This window comes from Sorex fumeus, unplaced genomic scaffold, assembly GCF_029834395.1.
Source record: "Sorex fumeus unplaced genomic scaffold, SorFum_2.1 ptg000008l, whole genome shotgun sequence".
Lineage (NCBI taxonomy): Eukaryota > Metazoa > Chordata > Mammalia > Eulipotyphla > Soricidae > Sorex > Sorex fumeus.
In genome coordinates this window covers 30500750-30516455 of record NW_026606065.1, presented here as the reverse complement: position 1 = coordinate 30516455, position 15706 = coordinate 30500750, and the positions used below count along the sequence as shown (strand labels likewise).

General features: G+C 54.3%; 1 protein-coding gene across 19 annotated transcripts in view; it reads right to left on the bottom strand.

Moving 5' to 3' along the window:
- The window catches only part of DOCK9 (dedicator of cytokinesis 9), a 254379-nt gene that overhangs the window by 11779 nt on the left and 226894 nt on the right, over positions 1–15706 (bottom strand). For 13 of the 19 annotated variants that reach the window (XM_056108397.1, XM_056108448.1, XM_056108490.1 and 10 more), the window contains 6 exons: positions 13430–13536; positions 9502–9624; positions 8071–8184; positions 7379–7414; positions 6438–6584; positions 2688–2898 (listed from right to left, as the gene is read on the bottom strand). In XM_056108397.1, coding sequence (XP_055964372.1) covers positions 2688–2898; positions 6438–6584; positions 7379–7414; positions 8071–8184; positions 9502–9624; positions 13430–13536 — 738 coding nt within the window. The remainder of the gene's footprint in view (positions 1–2687; positions 2899–6437; positions 6585–7378; positions 7415–8070; positions 8185–9501; positions 9625–13429; positions 13537–15706) is intronic. The other 6 variants (XM_056108475.1, XM_056108514.1, XM_056108389.1 and 3 more) reach the window with 1 other exon arrangement.

Genomic DNA, 15706 nt, shown 5'->3' with positions numbered 1-15706 from the left:
CCTGGGGCTGTCTGGCATAAACCCTGAGCACAGAGCTAGGAGTAAGCCCAGAGCACCGCCAGGTGCATCTAAGACTTACTTCTGGGCACACTGGCAAAAAGAAAAAAAAAAGGTCCCTGAATCTTTTCTCCTCTCGGTGACCCTAATAATGCCGCACTGTGCCCATGTCTGGGACCCATGTCAGATCCCTCTGCAGGAAGCCCGACTTTTCTCCTGTGAATCTCTGAACATGAACACAACGGTAGGGGCACCCCCCCCCCCCCCCCCCGGTCCCTCAGCAGTGACGTCCTGGGCCAACAGTGTGTCCCCTTGGCCTCCAGGTGCAGGAGTCACTCTTTGGCCCCTGGCTCCTTTATCTAATCTAACAGTTTGGTGACACAACAGCACTCTGCAGAGGGACGCAGAGGACAACTGCCCGGAAAAGTCCAGAGGCAGCAAATTCTCAGCCCCTCAGCCTTGGAGCAAACAGCATCGGAAGTGGCCTGGCCTCAGCCTGACCTCAGCCCTGCAGGGTCCAGAGAGCTTGACTCCGCAGGGCTGGGCAGGGCCTGGGACTCTGCATTGCCCCGGAGCTCGGGTGCTGAGGCTGCACTTTGTGGGTCGCCTGCCGGAGGCTGGTTCTCCCGTGCCGGCAAATTCTCAGGCGATGACTCACCCGGAGATGTGGCGTCCTGCTCAACAAACATTTGTGGGTGCTGGAGGGACAGCCATTGACAGCGGGGCGGGGGGGGGTTGGGGTGGGGCTCTACGCGGCACGTGAGCCTGGTGACTGCCAGCCGTGGCCGGGGCTAAAGCAAGAACCGTCTGTTCGGAGGACACTGGGACTTTGATCTTGGTGCGCTCCCGGGAAAGGCACTTCCGTGATACGTGCTGCTGAGTTTGAGCATTGTTTGGTGGGGGTCTACGGGCCTCGGCCTCCCTGGGAGAGCCTGGACCACACAATTCATCCGTTTAAAAGGGACAATTCAGAGGGGGGCCGGGGGCCCACTTGAGCCGCACAGCCTTCTAGAGTGACTAGCCACCACCATGAACTGTGTCTTAACAGAGGAGACAGACACCCCGTCCCCCACCTCCCAGGTCTCTCTACGTAGCTTAGTTTATTATGGGGAGGGGTCCCAAAGGCCAAGGGGCCCTGCCCAGTGCTTTTCTCCCAGCTGGGCCAACAGACAGTTCAACACGAGAACCTAGCTGGTGGGCCAGGGCGTACTTGGGCCACCTGGGCAATACCTGGGGGCCTCCAGGCCCTGCTCAGGGGACCACACTGGTGCCAGGGACTGAGCTGGGGTAGGCCACAAGCTGGCAAATGGCTGAACCCCTAAACTGCTGCTCCAGCCCCAACGGACTTTGTTTTTAAAGTAAATGAAGTGTTTTATTTTCTGTTACTCCTGTTATGTGCCCGCTCTGCTCTAAGATGGATGGGGCGCACCCCCCCTACGCCCCCGTGAAGGTGAAGATTGTGCCTCCCAGCCCCACCCCCACTGTAGATGCTCTGCTGAGTCAGGAAATGGGAAATGATTAAAAAAAAAAAAAAAGAAGCACGTTTCTGACACCGAGTTGTCATTGGCTCAGCAGCACCTGAGGAGCGATTAAAACATCACCTGTGAGGGGCTGGAGCAATAGCACAGAGGGTAGGCCGTTTGCCTTGCATGTGGTTGACCTGGGTTCGATTCCCAGCATCCCATATAGTCCCCTGCGCAACACCAGGGGTAATTCCTGAGTGCAGAGCCAGGAGTAACCCCTGAAACATTGCTGGGTGTGACCAAAAAGAAAAAAAAATAAAACATCACCCATGAGCGGGTAGGAAGGAGCTTTCTCACTTCCTGTGGCACTGACCCACCTTGCCACAAAGCTCTGCATTGCTCCGTGCTGGGGTCTGTGTCAGAGAAGAGGACATTGTCCTCTTTGGGCTGGGGGTCTCCTCCGGGAAGAGGACACGGGCTGTGTCCAGGGGTCACGGACCGGGGACTGTGCACCTTGAGGGGGTATCCCGGTGGGTGTTGGAACAGGCCTGTAAGTTGCCTGGAACTGAGCCTAAAGCATTTGGGGCCGACCAGGGCCCAGTGTGCTCAAATACCCAGAGATCTTACGCCTGCCATGAACTTCCGGGAGAAGAAGGAAACGCAGATCAGGAGACACACCTGGGTAGCCACAAGCAAGAGTGAGGCCAACGGCACAGCAACGTGGGGATGAGGGAAGAGTCCTCGAAGCTTCAAGTGCCCTTCCAATTCTAGAAGCTTCTGGATCCTTCCAGAGAACCTCTGGTCTCACTGGTGTAATTTTTTTTTTTTGCTTTTTGTGTCACACCCGGCGATGCTCAGGGGTTACTCCTGGTTCATGCACTCAGGAATCACTCCTGGCAGTGCTCGGGGGACCATATGGGATGCTGGGAATTGAACCTATGTCGGCCATGTTGGCTGCGTGCAAGGCAAACGCCCTACCCGCTGTGCTATTGCTCCAGCCCCTCACTGGTGTAATTTTCAAAATTGTTTTTTGCTTTTTTTCCTTTGGCTTTTGGGCCACACCCAGCTGCACCTGGGGCTGAATCCAGCTGGCAGGGCCTGGGGGATGCTACGGGGCCCCAGGGATGGAACCGGCATCAGCCACGTGCAAGGCCAACACCCTCTCTGCTGTCCTATGGCTCTGGTCCCCACACATGTGTCTCCCAACGTGGGGTCAGGGCGGGGTACCTGTGAGGATGGTCCTCCGCTTGCACTGCTCCTCCACGCCCCCCTGCCGCTTGCCCCCCTGCGTGAACGGCAGCTCGAACATGAAGCGGCGGATGTTGTGGCTCCTCTCGAACTCGGTTCTCCGCTCCTGCAGTTCTTTCTCGTCGAAGAAAGGGGTCACGTGGGTCACCTGGATGTAGGCGAACTTGGAATCCAGATCCTTCGGGTTGACCTGTGAGCAGGTGGATGCAGGAAGTTCGGTGATTTCGAGGGATGGGTGGGGGGAGTATTTCTGAAAAGTTGGAACCAACAGCGCAGCAAATACCACTCACAACAACTGTTAACCTTCTGTTTGCTGTTTTCGTTCCAAATATCAACCCCCCCTCCTCCCCACACGTATCGCTTAGACACACACATATTTTGTGACTGATGATCCTGCACCACCTTCCGGCCACCGTCTCTGAAAATCAGGGTGCTGTGTTTCACCTCCACAATAACCATCATGCCTGACCAAATGCATATCTGTTCCCGGCTATCACCTGCCCGGCTCGAGTCTATGAAGGGGCGTCACTCAACTGTCCCCAGAGTGTTATTCATGCCGTCTAAGAGTGTAAGTCAGAGGACCGGAGCTATTGTGCAGCGAGTAGGGCATTTGCCTTGCAAGTGTCCGACCTGAGTTCTAATCCCCGGCATCCCATATGGTCCCCCGAGTACCACCAGGAGTAATTCCTGAGCGCAGAGCCAGGAGTAACAACCCCCGAGCATCGCTGAGTGTGATCCAAAAAGAGAAAAAAAGGAAGAGTGTAACCCAGAATCTAAGTAGTTGGTCACATTGTACCCTGAGTTCCTTGTTGCCTCTCTCGATCTCGACTTGCTTCAAGACAAACACCTCCCCGGCCTCCTGGTGCCACGGGACCTCTTAGGGATATTGTGCTAGTTTTCTTGCTGGGTGACGTCTCCTCCGGACTCTCGGGTTAGGTCCTGAACTCTACTACTCAGGCTTGAAGGGAAATCTATTTTAGTGAGACTGTGGGCAGCTCGGCCCTTGGGTTGGGGAGACGTCTGGCACCCTTGTCTTCCATGTGCGAGGTCCCGAGTTTGATCCCCAGTACCTCGTGTCTGTCCCAGCACCACCAGACGTAGCCCGGAAGGCCCCACAGCACTGGGCTCAAGCTTGATCACATTGCTGGGCCTCCCACTGACCGCAGGCCAGCAGCACCGGGCTGAGAATGTTCTGAGTTATGCCCAGGGGGTTCTGAGCACTGCTCGGGAGTCCTCCTCTGCCCCTCACACAACATCAACAACCAGGTCCTTAAGTTATCTTTAATTGCAGACAGATTAGAAGCAAACAGATCACTGTCACTGTCCTCCTGCTGTTCATCGATTTGCTCGAGTGGGCCCAGTAACATTGTGAGACTTGTTACTGTGTTTGGCATTATCAAATACATCACGGGCAGCTTGCCAGGCCCTGCCGTGAGGGCGAGATACTCTCGGTAGCTTGCCGGGCTCTCCAAGAGGGGCGGAGGAATCGAACTCGGGTCGGCCATGTTGGCTGCATGCAAGGTAAATGCCCTACCCACTGTTCTATCGCTCCAGCCCGTGAACAGATGTATAAAAATTAATTTAATACAGATAAGGATTAACTGCCCTGTAAGAGCCGTTGCTAATTAACTCCACATACAAATGCTTTCGACACAACTTAATTTTTATTTTTTCGGTTTCTGGGCCACACCCAGCAGTGCAAAGGGCTCAGTCCTGCCTTTGTGCTCAGGGATCACTCCTGGTGGTGTTCGAGGAAAACACATGTGGTGCCAGAAATCAAACCCAGGTTGGCTGTGTGCAAGGCAGGCATCTCCCCGCTGTACCACCTCTCTGGCCCAAGACGGTGTTGTTAAATCGGCAGGGTTCGACCATTCTGCCGGGGTATGAGGCCACACAGGCATTTTCCACACGGAAACCACAGCTAGTCAGGGAGGCCGATCAGCGGTGCCCGCGTGAGCTGTGTGGAAGCTTCCAGAGTGAGAACCAGGGGAAGGAGAGAGGATCCTGGCAGAGGCCCTAGAACCCGCACAGGCAGGAGGAGGGCGGGATGGTCTTACCAGGACTCTAAACTGGAGGGCCAGGAAAAAAGATGAGCGAGGAAGGACCTTAAGGGTTCCAAGTTCAGAATCGGGTGAAGGTCGGGGACATGGTTCAGTGGAAGAGCACTTGGTCAGCTGGCTTGAGGCCTTGGGTTTGATCCCCAGCAGGGCAAAATAAGGAACCCAAAGAACAGAAATCACAGAGTGATTTCAGAGAAAGCCGCCTTGCTCCATCCTTGCTATTTAACTTGGCTTTCTCTAGCAGAAGTCACCTGAATGGGGTGGTGTGAGTGGGTGTCTGTGCAGGGGGTTCTCACTGCACATCTGAGGACGTAGGCACGGGGTAGGGCCTGGTTCTGGGTTGGAGAGAGCAGGGTCGGAGCCGGGCTGTCCAGAAGCCAGGCCACGCGTCACGGGAGTGAGAACGCCTGGCACCCTCAGGGAGGGGGAGATGGACCCTGCGGCTTGCAGAGTAGTTTGTGTATTTGCTCTCTGGACTCCCCAGGCAACGCTGGGTGTGGGGGTTGTCATGGGGCCCGGGGAAGTTGCTCCCAGTACTCTGGGCCCCCAGGCTCAGTTCCAGGGTGTGGGGATGCAGTGCTGGAGGTACCAGGGCATATCCGAGTGCCCGTCCGTCTGTCTGTGCACTCAGAGTCAAGGAGACAAAGGTGAGAAGCAGAAGTGGGTTTCTACTCCCAAGTTTACCAATGCTGATGAAAATCATCCTCTCTTTAAGAATTTACTTTTATTTATTTTTTTTTTGCCAAACGGCTTTTTTTTTTTTTCTTTTTGGGTCACATTTGGCGATGCACAGGGGTCACTCCTGGCTCTTCACTCAGGAATTACCCCTGGCGGTGCTTGGGGGACCATATGGGATGCTGGGATTCGAACCCAGGTTGGCCACGTGCAAGGCAAATACCCTACCTGCTGTGTTATTGCTCCAGCCCTGGCTGTAATTTTTATTTTATTTATTATTTATTCTTTTTGGGTTATACCCGGTGTTGTGCAGGGGTTACTCCTGGTTCATACACTCAGGACCTACTCCTGGCAGTGCTCGGGGGACCATATGGGATGCCGGGAATTGAACCCGGGTCGGTCGTGTGCAAGGCAAATGCCCTCCCTGCTGTGCTATCGCTCCAGCCCCACGGCTGTAATTTTTTTTTTCTTTTTTTTTTTCCCCTTTATTTTATTTTATTTTTTTTAAAGTTGTAGATTTACAATTTTTTGTGCTTTGGTTTCAATTATACAATGATCAGATACCCATCCCTCCACCAGTGCCCATTTTCCACCACCATGGATAATATCCCTCCCACCCCCATCCCCCCATCCCCCCGTCTCTGTGGCAGGGCAATCCCCTGTGTTCTCTCTCTCCTTTTGGGTGTTGTGGTCTGCAAAAGAGGCATTGAGTGGCAAACATGTTCAGTCCATAGTCTACTTTCGACATGCATCTCCCCTCCTGGGAGGGGCTGTAATTTTTAAATGGGGAAATATCTGCTCCATGAAGCCTGTCTGGGGAAGGCAGAGAGAACTAAAACCAAATACGCTTCCACTGCCGGCCATTCTGAATACTCCTCGGACCTTCCCCCCCCCAACTACATGCACTTACGAATATATGAAATATGACGGACCCCGTCTGGCCCCGGCAACGGCGCATCACAACCAACACAGGCACTTCTGCGCGGAGTCCTACCTTGCCAGAATCCTGAATCATCTTGACGTTTTCGGAACCGAACTTAGCCGAGTAGAGCTTCAGGAGTCGCTGTGAGATCTCCGACAGAGGCGTGAGTTTGGGTTCCTTGTAAATATACTCCTTCCCATCCTCGTCCTCAAAGAAGCCCTATGAGGGAGAGCCCGGTGAGACAGGAGCCCTGAGCCTCAGTCCCGGGAGAATCACCCGGGGAAGGATTCTTTAATGAGTTAAAAAAAAAAAGACAAAGAAGACTGTAAAAGAAAATGCTGCTCAGGTTGCCCAAAGAGGAAGGACAAGGAGGAGGCGATGGAGTTCCTAAGAATGAGGAGGAGATGAGCACCAATGTCAGCTCACTCACAGACACTGCGTTAAGAGGGAGACGGGGGTTCAGACTGTGTTCGAGTGGGGGTGGGGTGCACAGGTCCACCCCTGTTTCACTTTCCCAAGAAGCAGGTCTCAGAAGGACAGACGGAGTGGCTGGCCCCCGCCGGGGCTCCCAAATGCACCCGCTGACAGGATTTTTCAGGGCCAAATGAAGGGCCAGGGTCTGGAGCGGGCTTGACTTGCTTTACTGACCGGAAAGGTGCCGGGCGGGGCTGGGGTGCCGACGCCGGGGGTATTCCGGTCAGCAGGAGTCATCGTTTATGTTTTAGGGTCAATTGTGGTCCATGCAGAGCAAAACCTCTGCTAGCAGGGGAAGTGAAGGGGGTTGAAAACGTGAAAAACACACTAGATGGAGGTTAATAGGTGAAACAAATGAAAATCAAAAAAGTTTCTCATCTAAAACAAAAGAGTGAAAATGGTACAAAAAAAATTACAGGATATTAACAACAAAAATATGCAGGCTAGGAACGTGAAAGGAAAAGCACCCACATCAAACTAGGAGTTTAGATGCAGTCACTTTACTACATTACTTGCTTGTAAGCACCGACTGTAATTACCTCCACATCTGTTTCACTGTCTGTAAACTGGTATTGCTATAGCGTTTTAAGAGACAATAACAGAATAAATTGAAGGTTATAGGATGCTCATAAAAACCCCATACACCCTAAATGAATGAGGGAGTATAGCTGATACCATTTAATCATGTTAGAGATTTGGAGGTGGAGCTTTCAGTTAAATTGACGTCAACCCTTCACAGGGGGTTTCTGGAAGATTACAATGGAAACTCTAATGGCGATATTATATCACACATGGGACAGTCTTAATTTTGGTTTAAAACATGCAGTACTGATGTATAAGGAGACAGATGATTTATTTCTGTAGATGTAATAAACTGTTATTATCTTTTTTTTTTTTTTTTTGGTGTTTGCGATGACTGGAACACACATACATACAACTTGAAAAGGAAACTCGCAAGCCCCTCGAGGTGTTGCAGGACAGGTGAGGGATGGAGAACTTACCGCTGCCTTAAGAAAGGAATAAAGGAAAGACAGAAAGGGGGGAAAAAAAGAAGCAGAAAGTTTACCAGGAGGAAGAAAGGAATCATCGTCAATATACAAATTCATCAACTCAGCATTTACAGGAAACAGAGCATTTGTGAACTACAATTTTATGGAGTTTAAAAAAAAAAAAAGAAGGGTGCTGTGTGTGCGCATGGGAGGCAGAGTGCCCAGAGGAAAGAGGGACTCACCTGTCCGAAGAAGGCCACCCGGAAGTAGGTGCCCAGCAGCCTCCGGCCCGAGTGCATGACCTCGGTCACTTTGCTGTAGGCCTGGTGTAGAGTGTCATAGAGGTGCGCCAGCCTCTGCAAAGCACCACAGAGCTCAGTCTCACAAAGGAACAGCTAAACCGGACCGTGCGCGTGAAACGGCCAGGATGGATGGGGTAGGAGGGAGCTGCTTGCCTTGCCTGTGGCCTTGGGGGGCCGGCAGCCTGGTCTGAATCCCCAGCACTGTGAATGGTTCCTGGCCATTATCAGGGGTCCCTCCAGGGAAAAGAGGAGGGGGAGGGGTAGGGTGGGGGAGGGTTGGAGGGAAGGGAGAGAAGAAGAGGGGAAGGGGGAGAGAGAAGGAGAGAGAGGGGAGGGAGGGGAGGAGAGACAGAGAGAGACAGAGAGACAGAGAGAGAGAGAACGAGAGAGAGAGAGAGAGAGAGAGAGAGAGAGAACGTGCCTCGGAGCACTGCCAGATGTGGTCCAAACTACAACACCCCCATCCCTTTTCCAAAATGGAAAATGTTTCAGGGTGGGGAGGATCAAGAATACACTTTGTGGGTGCAACAGATGGGGGTTCACTATTGTTCTGTTCCATGTCCTCCTCAAAGGGCCACCTTGGGTGTTGAGCACCCCGGGAGTCCGTGCAGCAGCGGGCAAGCTGGACACCCCCGTATCCTTGGGAACCCTGAGAGGCAGCCCATGGCGAGTCTCAGAACGCCATCTTCTTTCTCTGGTTTGCTCCGTTTATATTTTCTGCTTGTTTGAGTGACACCGGCAGTGCTCAGGGAGCACTCCTCTTGGGGTCCAGGTGGAAACGTATGAATCAGGAGACCCTCTGGGGTGCCGGGGACTGAACCGGGTCGGCAGCCATGCAAGGTAAATGCCCACGCCAACCCCCTCTACTATGGCTCCAGCCCCTAAATATTTTGTAGGATTTTTTTATTTGTTCTGTCTTAGGAGGGAGGGGTTTGGGCCACACCTGGAGGTGCTCAGGGGCTACTCATAATTCTGTGCTCAAGGGTCACTCCTGGTGGTGCTGGGTATTGGACAAGGGTCAGCCACATGCAAGGCAAGCTCCTGCCCCCTGTACTATCTCCCGGCCCCCCTGGATGACCATCTTGGACACAGTTCCCCTTCCTCCCCCTGCTAACTGGGCATGGGAAGCTGAGCCCCCGAAGACTGTTCGCCCTGGGGGGGACAGAGCACAGAGACTCTGACCCTGGAACGTCTCCGAGGGATCAGCTGGAATTACGGAGCCGGCAGTTTGGGATTGAGGCTCTGTGCCTGGGCAGAGAGGGGCCCGGCCCAGGTGGGTACACACTCGCCCCCGTGCGCTCCCAGCACGTCAGGAGTCTGGGGTCTGTGCCTGTGTCTCTGCCTTCTAAGGGAAGGGCGGCCGGCGCGTACCTCGAAGTCCCTGCGCTTCTCGTAGATGGGGATGACGAGCTTGTAGATGTCGGCCATGAGCTCGTAGCGCTCGGCCTTCCACAGCCCGTCCGCGCACTGTTCCAGGAGCTCCAGGAGCACTTCCTGGGGAGGAGGGAGAGGAGGTGGCTGTGAGGGCAGCCATGAGGGTGTCTGCAGACAGGCATTCTCACCTTGAGATACAGTTACAAACTTGCATGATTTAGGTTTTTTTTTTTTCTTTTTGGGTCACACCCTGCGATGCACTGGGGTTCCTCCTGGCTCTGCACTCAGGAATCACTCCTGGCGGTGCTCGGGAGACCATATGGGATGCTGGGAATCGAACCGGGGTTGACTAAGTGCAAGGCAAACACCCTACCCGCTGTACTATTGCTCCAGGCCCAGTTTCAGTCATACAATGATTGAACACCCATGCCTCCATCAGTGAGCATTTTTTTCCCTTTTCTTTTCTTTTTTTTTTGCTTTTTTTGGGTCACACCCAGCGATGCACAGGGGTTACTCCTGGTTCATGCACTCAGGAATTACTCCTGGCTGAGCTTGGGGGACCATATGGGATGCTGGGAATCGAACCCAGGTTGGCCGCGTGCAAGGCAAACGCCCTACCAGCTGTGCTATCACTCCAGCCCCTTCTTTCTTTTTTTCAATGAATCACTTTGAGATATAGTTACAGACTTACAATATTTCGTGATTACATGACCACTTAGTATCTGTAAACCATAACACCCAAAGGGAGAGAGAGAGTAAAAGGGAATGTGCCTGCCACAGAAGCAGGGTGGGAGGGGGGGCAATGGGGGGGACGGGTGGACATTGGTGGTAAAGAATGGGCACTGGTTGGAGGGATGGGTGTTGGAACATTGCATGACTGAAACTCAATCAACTGTATCTCATGGTAATTCAATAAAAAATATCACCTAGAAACTTCCTTTCCTTTTTTACTTTTTTGGGGGTCACACCTGGCGATGCTCAGGTGCTATTCCTGGCTCTGCACTCAGGAGTTACTCCTTGCAGTGCTCAGGGAAGCATATGGGATGCTGGGGATCGAATCCGGGTCAGCTGTGTGCCAAGAAAGCGCCCTCCCTGCTGTACTCAGCTCCAGTCCCTCCTTTCCTTTTCTCAGCCGTGACAGCGTTGCTCGGAGCCTAGTAAGTGTGACTTCCTCCTGAACTAAACATCTCGGGGCTTTGGCCACGGCACATGGTCAGATCCTTCCTCTGGTTTCCTTGGGAACGCCGACCTTTGGGGGTCACTAGCTGCTCTTGAGCGCTGGCAGGAAGACACCACTCCCTGTGACTCAAAGGCCTGGGCCCGGAGTTGTTGCTTTTCTGGCTTTTCAGATAAAGCACCATGTCCAGCGTTGCCGAGTGCCCCTGGGAGGGATACCAAGCCGAGGCAGCTCCCCCAGCGCCCTGGGCTGCGGCCCTTCCACGTCTGTTGGCACCTGCCTGCCTGCCAGCCACGGACAGAGCACCCCACCCTCTCCAACACAGGCAGCTGCTGACGTGACGGCCTCATGCTCTGAAACACCAGCTAGACAGGACGTTGGCGCTGTACTGGGGGGTAGGGGGGAGGATATCCATCTGTCTGACCATCCATCTGTATGACCAATTTTTGTTTTGTTTTTTTTGGGGTGACACTCAGCAGTGCTCAGGGGCTACTCAGGGGTCACTCGCAGTGTTTGGGGACCACGCACCAGGCTCGTGCTGGGGACTGAACCAGAACCTCCTTGAAATGATCTTCCGAAGTGGGGTGGTCGGGGGGGTTTGAAACAGCAAGAACAGACTTGAGAAAAGTGTGGCACTGAACAGGCCACATGAAGCACACCGGCTTTTACCTCCGCCTTCCCTAGCTGAGAGCTTGGAGAGACAGCGGGGGTGCTAGGCAGCTGAGCCCAGTTCGATGCCCGACACCACAGAAGGTCCTCAGAGGGGGCTGGAGCAATAGCACAGCGTTTGCCTTGCACACAGCCGACCTGATTTGATTCTCAGCATTGCATATGGTCCCCCGAGTACTGCCAGGAGTAATTCCTGAATGCAGAGCCAGGAGTAACCCCTGTGTATCGCCGGGAGTGACCCAAAAAGCAAAATAAATAAGGAGTTTAGCTGCTTCCCATGATACCAGGGAAAAGATTCTTGGTTCTCCTGTCCCGTCCTACCTCCCTGCCTCCTCCTGGGGCTGAGAGCTGCCACTCGCCCCTTTCCTGCTGACATCCTGGGAGCCAGCCAGCAGGGGTTTCCGGCTGGGAGAGCGCAGGAGCCTGCTTGCACCATGGCCAGCCAGCTTCAGCTGCATGGACAGTGCCTGCCACTGATCACGTCTCATCCCAGGCACCACAGACTGTCATGATCTGGGGCCTCGTCGTGGGGAGACCAGCTCCCCGGCGCCCCAGCGATCAGGTCTGCACTGGATCCTGCGGTTGAGTGCCCAGTGGAGGCAAGGACACCCACCTTGGACTTACTCAAAGGTGCCAACTGGCGTCTCCTCCCATCAGCCCGCAGGAGGGAGGCTGAGCGTTACCCTGCGTGTCTGCCAGAGGACAGATAGAGGGGACACCCAGAGACGGGCGCAGGGGGGCAGGGCATCCCAGCCTCCCGGGGCGGTCGGGATGGGGCACCTCAGGAAGGACTTTCTTTGAGGGCTGGAGAGACAGTCCAGGGTTAGGGCACCTGCCCTCCCCGGCCAGTTCTGGTTTGGTCTCCCAAGCGATGCCAGGAATATGCCCAGAGCACAACCGCGTGCAGCTGGAACCTACTTCCTCTCAACCCCCTCCCGAAGTATTTTCCTGGTCCTGAGAAGCACCAAGCCAGGAACACACCATAAGGTTCATGGGGCGGAGAAAAAAGTCATCGGTGCGTGCAGATTTGCAGGCGGAGGGAACGGGGCCACTCCCGCACGCCGGGTCCGACCACGGCTCCCTTTGTCTCCAGGAAGCCCCCAACGCTTTCCTGTGGGCTCAGAGATTCTAAACACCGAAGGGGCAACTGGTGGTCTCCTTTGCGAGTCGCCTCAGGGGGGCCCTCGGAGGTGGGAAGCTCACTATCCACACGGGCAGTGTTAGGAAGGAAGAGTGAAAAGATGATTTATCGATCCCACAGACAATGCCAGGGGCAGGGGCTTTGTCTAGCAGGGAGACCCTGGTTCAAGTCCTGGCATTGCTCCCGCCCACCACCAGGAGTGACCCCACTGCCACCCCGGTACAGCGCTCAGGGGGACACAGGGCAACTGCTCAAGGTGGCCCAAATGCAAAAATAAGGGGGGGGGGGCGAAAGGAACAATATCGAACTTACTAGATGTTATCAAAAACTAACATTAAAATATGTATTTTTTCTTTTTTGATTTTGGGTCACAACCAGCGATGCTCAGGGGTTCCTTCTGGCTCTGCACTCAGGAATTACCCCTGGTGGTGCTTGGGGCCATAAGGGATGCTGGGAATCGAACCCGGGTCAGCCGTGTGCAAGGCAAATGCCCTATCTACTGCGCTATTGCTCCAGCCCCCAAAATGACATAAAAAAATTTTAACCTCGGGCTGGAGTGGTAGTTCAGTGGGGAGAGCATTTGCCTTGTAATCAGCCAAACCGGGTTCGATCTCCAGTATCCCACATGGTCCCCTGAGCATCCCCAGGAGTGATTCCTAAGTGCAGAGCCAGGAGTAACCACTGAGCATGACCAAAAAGCAAAAAAGCAAAAACAAAACCCCAAAAAAACCCTAAAACCAAAAAACCCCATTTCAACCTCATGTTTAATGTTATTAGCAAAATAACACTGAATGAAGAAGTACCGTTTCCCCTCCTACAGGCACCATCTATCTTGCTGTGTGGTTCCAGCTGTCAGGTCAGTCTGGAGGGACACACAACACTCACTGGATGGGTCGGCCACAGCCTGGTGTGGAGACCACCTCCGGGGCAGTGCTCACCTCATTGAAGTGGACGTCCTGCATGCCCACGTCTTCCATCATGGAGGCCTCCTCATCGATGTTGGGGGTGATGACTCTGAAGGCTGAGCACCCCTGTCGGCACATCCCTGGGGGCGGGAGAGATGGGCGGGGAGGGTGAGCCTGGAGGCCTTCCTGGGGGAGGCAGTGGAACCAGACATGTGGCTGTTCTAGTCTGGGGCGGCTCCCCTGGTGCGTGTGGGGTTGTGTACTGAGTATTCTCATCCCTTCCTCCTCCTCTCCCGCTTCCTTCTCTCACTCCCTTTGTGTTGCACCCATCTTTACAGGAACTCCCTCGACCGTGAAAACGCACAGAACTGGCCTTGGGGATCAGAGACACAAACAGCGATGGGCTGGGCTGGCTAAGACGCCCAGCGCCCACATTCCGAGAAGGAGCAGCCAGAGCGTGTCAGAGGGAAACAGAGGACAGTGAAGACGGCTGTTTCTCCCCGCCCGGTCATGCGTCAAGCTCCCGCTGGCTGGAGCTCGCCTCAGTTCTGCCTCTAGCAGACTTTCAAACCCAGCTACCAGGAGCTGGCGAGATTGTACAGGATCTGAGGAGCTTGCCTTGCGTGAGGCAGACCCGGGCTCCATCCCTGACTCGGCGTCAGGGTCCCTGAGCACTGCCGGGAGTGCTCCCGGAGCACAGAGTCAGGAGTCAGCCCTGAGCATCGCTGAGTGAGCCCAAGTGTCAGCAGCCCCCACATGGCCGAGAGCAGAAATGTGTCCTGGACTCGGCACAGGTCCCTGGTGGCAAGCGGGGGACACTCCAGGGATAAGCAGTGACGGCCCTTCTGGGGCTTCTGTCCCTCTTGGGGTTACTGGCCAGACCCGGTCCAACAAAGGCCTTTAAATGTCCTGCTGCGGTTTACAGGACACAGTAAGAGCGTGGGGTATGCCTGTGTTTTTGGGGAGGGAGAGGGACACGGCCACTCGGGAGAACGGCTGTGTCGGTGCGTGGCCCCCGCCCGGTCATGGGGAGAAAAGGTTCTGGGGACATGCTCTCCGAGGCTCCGACACCTCAGAGGCCCCCATGGATGGGTTCAGCATCCCCTGCCCTGCAGAGTGTGGGTGTATAAGGGGGGACCCCAACTTTGGGAAGCTGACATCAAGAGTGTCCAGCTACCTGAAGAGCAAAGTGAAGGCGTGAGTCGGGCAGGGCCTCCAGCACAGAGGGCGACTCCGGGAGAGAACAGACAGGCAAGGTGGGGACAAGGAGCGGGTCTGGGAAAAGGGGTCTTCCCCTAAACCCGAGGGAATGATGCCCATGTACGGGGGCTCAGAGGGGGCTGGGGTGAGCCTCCGGGGCAGGCCCCCCATTTCTCTCAGTGACAGGGTTCTGGCACCATGGAAGCGTCAGTAAAACATGCCCGCCAGTGCCTTGTTGGATTCTGGTTCCTCTTCTGTGCTGGTCAAGTAAATGTCACATCAGAGAGGGGATGAGGGATCACACGGAATGCACACACACGGAATGTAGACATGCATACACTCACGCAGCCACACAGGACTGTGTCCATAGACACCCATGTACACACATGCAGAGAGAGACATGCACAAACATGCAGAACACATGTCTTCACATAGAGATATACACACAGACATGCAGACAAACACATGCATACATACACATGCACACGTACATGCAGGCACAGGTGCACAAAGAGACAGATATACACACATGTGATATGCTCATGGGCTGGGGCTATAGCACAGCGGGTAGGGCATTTGCCTTGCACCTGGCACATGTGGCCAACCCAAGTTTGATTCCTCCGCCCCTCTCGGAGAGCCTGGCGAGCTACCGAGAGTATCTCGCCCGCACGGCAAAGCCTGGCAAGCTACCTGTGACGTATTCAATATGCCAAACACAGTAACAAGTCTCACAATGTTACTGCGCCCGCTCGAGCAAATCGATGAGCAACGGGAGGACAGTGACGGTGATATGCCCATGTGTGCAGCCACACAGACACCCTCATGGAGCCAGAGATGCACATACATGCAGACATCCGACATCCACACGCAGACACACTCATGGAGCCATAGAGACACACACACAGACAGACACAGACACACACACACTAATATACACACATATAAACTAACACATGGGTAAACATACACAGGCACAGACGTGCACATTGACACATACACATATACAGTACATGGATACACAGACACACACATCAGCTCAGAGCACATATGCAGATATGCACACACACATATCAGCTTAGATCACATATGCAGGTGCATGCATCCATGCAC